Source organism: Nansenia antarctica (genome assembly GCF_963989245.1).
Source record: "Nansenia antarctica genome assembly, chromosome: 5".
Classification (NCBI taxonomy): domain Eukaryota; kingdom Metazoa; phylum Chordata; class Actinopteri; order Argentiniformes; family Microstomatidae; genus Nansenia; species Nansenia antarctica.
Genome location: NC_137690.1, coordinates 41,046,967 through 41,055,584, shown reverse-complemented (window position 1 = coordinate 41,055,584; position 8,618 = coordinate 41,046,967). Strand labels below are relative to the sequence as shown.

The window sequence follows — 8,618 nt, the reverse complement described above, 5'->3', positions numbered from 1 at the left end:
CTGTGATAGGATCACTGGTAGATATTTGCATACGAAAAGGCCATAAAGACCTTCACACAAGAGCAGAGGGGTCTCTTTACCAGCCCAGCCCTGCAGAGGAGAACAGACACCAGGCTCCAGTGTTGGTATATGTATACCCTGTTTTTGTACTTTAATTAAATCGTCTTAAACTCAATAACTGTTCTTTGATTCATAACCAATAAGATAAATACACAACACACTCAAATAGTCAACCACAAGCCTTACATCAAATGATCGGATATCTATATAAATTGCGCACCAAGCAGTCCTGAATGCCAAAGAGAGGTACTTAGCTTAAAGAGGGGGAAGTCGTGACTTCTCCCCTCTACTGCTGTAATGTCGCTTCCTCTCTGGATCTCCGGATTAACAGTAGCATGGTATTCCAATAGTTGTTACAGCCTGTCGAGTTCTATCATGGACATACACTCACCGGCTACTTTATTAAGTACACCTTTTCAACTCAACTGCCCGTTAACGCAAATATCTAATCAGCCAATCATGTGGCAGCAACTCAATGCATTTAGGCATGTAGACATGGTCAAAAGAATCTGCTGAAGTTCAAACCAGCATCAGAATAGGACAGGTGATTTAAGTGACTTTGAACGTGGCGTGAGTGTTGGTGCCAGACGGGCTGTTTTGAATAGCTGTGCTGATCTACTGGGTTTTTCCCACACAACCATCTCTAGGGTAACAGAGAATGGTCAGAAAAAGAGAAAATATCCAGTGAGCGGCAGAAAATGGTGGTGGTGGTGTAATGGTGTGGGGGATATTTTCTTGGCACAAATCTTCAGCAACTGTGTGACATTATAATGTCAAAATGGACCAAAATATCTGAGGAATGTTTCCAGCGCCTTGTTGAATCTATGCCACAAAGAATTAACACTAGAACAGTGTTAGTATAGTACATTTTAATATTTTTGTAAAATTTCAGGACCGTCCTCACCATGACTTTTCCTAGATATGTGTGTTCTACCACCCAGTATCCTTACATTTTCAAAATCACATCAGGATAAGCTAGTATAAAGCTATTTTGCCGTTTTTCTGTGTAGGAAGCAGGCTAATTTACAAGCGGAATTTACAAGTCGTTGTGTGTAAATAGCAGCTTGAGCATTGTAAAGAGGACCCCCGAGGCGGCTTTTCCAGTAGGTAAAACACCACCGCCTGCCCACCCGTCCTTCTGAGTGCTCCTGTCCTGGTAATGAGCAGTGGCTCAGCAGGGGGGGGGGGGTGATGAGCAGTGGCTCAGCGGGGGGTGGTGATGAGCTGGTACCTACGGGGGACGTTCAGAAAGCTGCTGAACTCTGGGCTGAGGTCCAGACTGTCGGGCCCCCCGGGGCAGGAGAAGGTGAAGCCCTGCAGCAGCGACACCAGGAAGATGAAGATCTCCATGCGGGCCAGAGACTCCCCAACACAGGCTCTCTTTCCTGGGGAAGAAGGGATAGAAATGTCAGCACCAGAGAAACCGCAGACATCATCTATAGAATAGGTTGATATATTATGCTTGTTTGGGAGAATTGAATTAATTTAATTAATAATCATTTTAATAATAATTTTGACATTTAGTAGACGCTTTTAATCCAAAGCGATTTACAATTACAAATTACAGGGACATTCCCCCTGGAGTAACTGAGAGCTAAGTGCCTTACTCAAGGGCACACTAGTAGTGGTGTGGTTTCAGGCGGGATTTGAACTCACAACCTTCTGATCACAAGTCCAACTCACTATCCACTAGACCACCACTACCCCTACAATTACAATTTCTACAATTACAATGTTAGAGTTAGGCTTAGCGTTGTTTATTTGCTATTTTTATTTTATTTTTATTATTTGATTTAGATACACAATACATATAACACTACATTGAATCAACAAAACAAACCTCCACAATACCCACATACAAGAGACAAACAAACATAAATTACACATTATATATATATACCCATACACATACATACATACATACGCGTACACATATATACACTATATATGCATATTAATGCACTTACTGTAACGCCAAAGCAAATTCCTATATGTGTATGCATAATGGCAATAAACGTTATCTGAATCTGAATATATACATACATATACACAAAATTTAAAAAAAGATAAAAGAAAAAAAAAAAAAAGAAATGGGGGTCAATATGCACCTTTCGCAAGCTCATCAGTCAGCACAACACACTAATCTATACACAGACTCGCAACGTCACGTGGCAGGTGGTCAAATAAGGGTTTCCATATTCTAATAAAGAGCTGTTCGTTGCCCTTTACTCTAGCACTCAGTCTTTCCATCGGTAAGATTTTGAAGATCTCACGATACCATTGAGTGATTGTTGGGGGCTTTTCCATAATCCAGTTGAATAGCATTTATTTGCTAATTTGAGTGTTTTTTCCCCAAAAAGTAGTATTTCAGTATACCAACTATACTTCTATGATCATAAGAATACACAACAACATGTGTGATGTTGATTCATGATTATTATGACAATAGTCTTTGGGTTTAATAATTGTCCAGTGTCTATGGGGGTACTGTGCACCGCAATGACTGCATATCAGAATATGGGCCTAAAGGCCAATGCACACGGCGTGCAATTTCTGTTGCACGACAACATTCCATTGCAATGCACACGGCGTGCGATGCAATGTTGTTGCACCGCAGAATTCCATTTTCAACTCACACCATTGAAGTCTATGAGAAAATCATAAAAAATTGCATCCCAATGCACACGGCGTGCAATTTCTGTTGCACCTCAACATTCCATTCTCAATTGTTACGTAGTCGGACCAGGCAGGCTGATTACAATAGGCTCTACCAATATTGCTTGCCTTGCTTCCACAATTTCTACAAGATACAACTGGACATATTGTGATAAAATATGTGGGTCCCCTGATTTAGGGGTATTGGTAAAATGTCAGGAGAGGGAGCGCACAAAACACACAGCCAGAAAGGTGTATTATAAAAGCCACTTTATTATTATCCTGGGAAGATGAGGTTTACCAAATGGCATCCATTATCCGTTGTGTCCAGTATGTATTTGAAATATATGATATGAAAATGAAATGATAATGTTGTACATCATAAACCCTTCATGTACCGTAGGTGTATGTACTATATCAGACCTTTTGGGTCAGACCTTCAGCCTTTAACTTCTTTCAAAAAAGGAGACAGTCAAAAATGTATGCTCCAGTCTCTCTCCCCGTTATGAGTGACTCAATTAATTTAGATAGACCAGTTGAAGTTTTCCCAATTGTCCCATTGTGATGCAATAATCCGTCGCACCACAAACTTTTACAACATTTGCAAAATTTGACAGTGCGACAAAACTCGCACGCCGTGTGCTTTGTCCCATTCAAAATGAATGGAATCGAATTTTCGCCGTGCGATTAAAATCGGGGCTGTGTGCGTTGGGATGCGATTTTCTCATAGACTTCCATTCAAACTTCAAAATCGAATGTTGAGGTGCAACAGATATTGCACGCCGTGTGCATTGGCCTTTAGAGGTTAAAGTTTGTTTGTAAAGGGAACATAATTTGCATTACAGTATATTGTAAACATCATTTATATTTCTCTTTATAGAAAAGGTGACAATAACAACTGCACTGTACTGTACAGTCCAAGCTTCTGACATATTGGAAAATGATGTTGAGGTTGCCTAAAACAGGCGTATCCTCTACCTGCAGAGAAAGGCAGGAATGCTGGGTTCTTCTTAAAGTTGCCATTCTCGTCCAGAAAATGCTCAGGGTTAAAGGACCACGGGGTGTCCCAGTGCTGCTTGTCTCTTAGCACAGAGTGCAGCAGGGGAATGATCATTGTGCCCTGAAAAAGATTAGGATGGGTATGTAAGTACAGTAGGGTTAGGAGGGGTATGTAAGTACAGTAGCTACACTATGTAGGATACAGTATTGTTTCTAGAAATTCTCTCTAAATGTTAATTATTTAAATTAAATGTACTATTGTGCATAATAGAACATGATAGGGTACCTGTGGAATGGTGTAGCCCCTGAAGGAGATGTCTTTTGTAGCATAGTGAGGGACGTTGAATGGCACAAGGTCAATGAAACGCTGTGTCTCATGGATCACTGCATCCGTGTAGGGGAGAGACTTCCTGTCCTCCATCTGTGGAACACGCTCTTGTCCAATCACGGTGTCAATCTCCTGCTGTATTCGCTCTTGAATGAGAGAACAATCATAATACAGTTGAACTCCAAAGATGAGGTTAACTCTTTTGTCACATCGTTATTTTGAATAGTTACCAGATTAGCCAGTGGCATTTAGACGTTCCTTACTCTGTAGGTTTGGGTATTTGATGAGTATCTTGATGGCATATCTGATTGTGGTGCTGGTGGTCTCTGTCCCAGCTAAGAACAGATTTAAGGCTGTACCCACCAGGTTGTCATAGTGAAACTCAGAAGAGGGGGTGTTTTTATCCTGGAAGGACAAAGAGACAAGTCGTGTGGTTGTCAGTAGATGTTACCACCACCAGAACAACATGTACAGTAAACTCAGTAATACTGCAGACACAGACCTGGTTGAGTCTGGTGAGAAAGCAGTCGATGTAGTCTCTGGGGGAGGTTGGGCTGAGAGTCTCCTGGTGCTCCAGGATCTTCACCTCGTCTATCTGGGCAAATATCGTGTGTTGCTCTCCAGGCAAGCGATCCATCAACAAGGGGAACATGTTGTACATCTGTGGGAGAATAACCCAGGGTCAGAATAACCCATGGTCAGAATAACCCAGGGTCAGAGGAGAATAACCCAGGGTCAGAATAACCCAGGGTCAGAGGAGAATAACCCAGGGTCAGAATAACCCAGGGTCAGAGGAGAATAACCCAGGGTCAGAATAACCCAGGGTCAGAGGGTTGGACTGTGCCTTGGTCTCCCCTTATCTCTCTCCATTCCCAGCTCGGTCGTCATAGTACTGTAATGTAGTAACGTAGCACTGTAATGTAGTAACGTTAGTACTGTAATGTAGTAACGTAGTACTGTAATGTAGTAACGAAATACTGTAATGTAGTAACGTAGTACTGTAATGTAGTAACGTAATACTGTAATGTAGTAACATAGTACTGTAATGTAGTAACGTAGTACTGTAATGTAGTAACGTAATACTGTAATGTAGTAACGTAACACTGTAATGTAGTAACGTAATACTGTAATGTAGTAACATAGTACTGTAATGTAGTAACGTAGTACTGTAATGTAGTAACATAGTACTGTAATGTAGTAATGTAGTACTGTAACATGTATTGTTTTGTATTGTATGCATGATCTACCCATTTTCACACAGTGTAACAGTAGATTTCCATCAGGAAATTCTTGTGGAAATTCTCCATTGGGAAATTCTTGAAATTCAAATTCTTGTGCTCATGGACAGTGATTGAATGCAGACTGGTTATCAATGTTGTGACTATGTTGACAGTATACCCAGTGTACAATGTGGAAGGTTGGTGTCAGTCTTTGAAAGCTTCTGAATGTGAGGCCGATCTGACTGCCCAACTCCTGTTAAAGACCATTTCTTAATGAATAATAAATATTATACTTAGATTTAAAGCAAGTTACTATCTTGCGTCTCATTAAAATCCAGGACAGTACCTGTCCCCAGGGGGTGCTGGCGAATTTCGGTATTGCAGAGATTATGTTGAGTAGGTGCAGAAAGGTTTCATCGTTGTAGGTGAAGCGCTGTCCAAACACCAGAGAGCAGATGATGTGGGACACAGAGCTGCTCAGGAAGAAGGTGGGGTCAAAGGGTGCGGCTGCAGGGAGAGTGAGGTTAACACACCAGTGAGGAAACCAACCAGAGATGCTTCTACTAAATCCTATACACATTATATCGCAAGACAAATGAAGTTTGATTTTTTTGGTTATATTGTGTGATTTCTTAGCTTAGTCAACCACTATTTATGGATCATCTGGTCTGGTTCAACACTAAACCCGCCAGACCTAGACCCTCTCATTCATTATCCACATACAATTATGCATTGACTGCCCAATTTGAGTATTGTTATTAAGATTACTCAGCCTTATGGCCTGGGGTGGTTCAGTAGTCTAGCACCGCGGTCTACAGTGCACACATGTGCCCATGCCGGCATGGGTTCGAATCGGGCCCATGCCCTGCTGACATGCCTTCTTCTCCTTACTTTCCTGTGTCTTCACTATGTCTGTCCAATAAAATGAAAAATGTCTGAGTGGGACTGCCCCACTCAGGAAAAAAAAAACATTACTCAGCCTTTACACAGACGCTAATGCTGCAACCTACATACACACATGGAGGAGATATCATAGGATGCTCATTGAAAATCTGTGTAAAATAGACCTTAAAAAAATATGCTTTTCAACATACAGGAGTGATGAAGTGTGTCGCTTCTTCAGAGGCTGGTTGCCTGCTGGCTTCTATTCACAAGTAATCATGCATTGGTCATGCATAACCGTTATTGTCTTTCTGTCTACAGTATGTGTGCAACCGATTATGGTTGAAATGGGTATCTATTCATAACTGTAAGGTCAGTTTCTATTCACCATGATGAGGGTAAAGCCCTCTGTAACACCCTCCCCAACCACATCAGACAGGCCAACACCCTGCCAACATTTAAACAGGCCCTCAAAACCCACCTCTTCAAGCTTGCCTTCACCAGTGAACCCTCTCCCCCTCCCCTCCCCATGTGTCTCCAGCACTACCTTATTTAGGCCCCTATACTTACTTTCTTTTATTTATTTTTTGTTTCTTTTTATTATTACTACGCGATCTTTTCAGTTTGTAAAGTGTCTTTGAGTGTCTAGAAAAGCGCTATATAAGTCTAATGTATTATTATTATTATTATTATTATTATTATTATTATTATTATTAAAGCTGAACCACGACAAACCTTTCGTGTCATTTATGCGGGCTATAAGTTGTTTGCTCTCCTCCTGAATCCACTCCTCCATTCTCTTGCGGCCCATCCCAAAGTCTCTGAGGGTCGTCAGCGTGAAACGCCGCAGCTGGCGCCACCGCTCGCCGTTACTGATGCCTAAGCCTGAGAGAGAGAGAGAGAGAGAGAGAGAGAGAGAGAGAGAGAGAGAGAGAGAGAGAGAGAGAGAGAGAGAGAGAGAGAGAGAGAGAGAGGTGGGCGTTTTAATGTGAGACTGATCTTCATTTATATTACATATATCAACAGAGCAACCCATACCTGTTCAAACCAGTAAAATATCAACTGTGCACACTATGACATTACACTGTAAGATAATCATTCCAGTCTTTGTGAAGGTTTGTTTTACTGTAATGGCAGCATTGGATAGATTGTGTAGAACCTTCTTTATTCACCATAGCCTCTGGTAGCTCTGTGGAGGAACGGAACTGGACTTCTTCCTGTAAAGTCATCAGCTTGGTCCACCAGGGCTTCCTTCACAGTCTCATATCCCATCAGTACCACTGCTCTCTGTGGCCCCAGGTACACTGTCATCACCGTCCCGTAGCTTGCACTAAACTGGAGCGGTATGAACGCAAGACACACTCACTCACACACCAACTTTAGGGCACTCCCTCTGGTTTTTATAAGCAAAAACAAACAGAAAGCAATAACATTATTTCAGTTAAAACCATGTACTGTGGGTTTTCCCACAGTTACAAGACAATGTAATCAGTCCAGGCTGGCTTACAAACTACTCCATCAAAAGCGAACACAAATAATCCTGATCATTCCCAAACCCGTCTTTCACCTTGAGGAGGCTTCTGAAGGGAGCTTGTTTGTCCAGCTGCAGCAGGTTGCCTATGAGTGGGAGGGCGGTGGGTCCTGTCCTGGAGGTAAAAGCCGGTGCCTCCTGTTGCTCACACTAAACAACCACAGCAGAACCAAAACCAGGCCTGCTAAGACCAGCGTGCTCTCCATAACTCCTACCTTTAATCTCCTTGTTCTGCCCCTCTCTGTCTCTCTACACCACTGTGTTTCCGTTTGCTTTCCCAGTGGCAGAATGTTGACGCTCGCAGATAAGGGCTAGGCCTATATGTGTTGTAACAGGACTAGGACACAGGTGAACCATGTGGTTTATGACATCACTGTTTAGTTTGAGTGCACCGTCACTGTCTTTCTGCCTGTCTGCCAATATAAACAAATCCCATGGTGAAATCCCAATCAAATCCCAATCAAACCTGTGTGCAAGTCATGCACACTCAGGGAATTGTAGTCCTAGATTTAGTGGACTAGAAATCCATACACATACTACATGTTCACTGAGGCAAGAAACACTGTGACGGCCTCCTCCCTCCACTGCTGTCTTGTTGTGGTTCTGTGTTGCAGGATGGCAGTGGGGAGATTGACTGGCTTGATTGGCTGATGCAGCACACCTGTGCCGGTGCCTATTTAGGCTGTGCTAGTTTATTGTCCACATACAGATCACTCACCCACACCCTACACCCGGGGTCGGCAACAGGCGGCCCGTGGGCCATTGCTGGCCCATCACCAATAATATTTGGCCCAGCAGATTATTTTGAGAATCCACTTTTTTTTCTTTACTTTTTTTTTACAATATCGGACCGACAGTCCCACATATAGCGCCTATAATGTCCGAATAGAGAATAGACCTCCACCTGAATAATGCTTATTGTACTTTTATCCATGTTGAGAGT

The 8,618-nt window shown here is 42.4% G+C and overlaps 1 protein-coding gene across 1 annotated transcript; it reads right to left on the bottom strand.

Moving 5' to 3' along the window:
- Positions 1-957: 957 nt before the first annotated feature.
- LOC308157426 (cytochrome P450 2F3-like) lies at positions 958-7,881 on the bottom strand (the record flags this gene model as incomplete). Its single annotated transcript, XM_080530979.1, is given in 10 exon segments — positions 958-1,445; positions 3,694-3,835; positions 4,001-4,188; positions 4,306-4,447; positions 4,545-4,703; positions 5,609-5,769; positions 6,880-7,029; positions 7,317-7,479; positions 7,712-7,789; positions 7,792-7,881. Coding segments are annotated over 10 exon segments (1,455 nt in total). The 3' UTR covers positions 958-1,263.
- Positions 7,882-8,618: the final 737 nt, after the last annotated feature.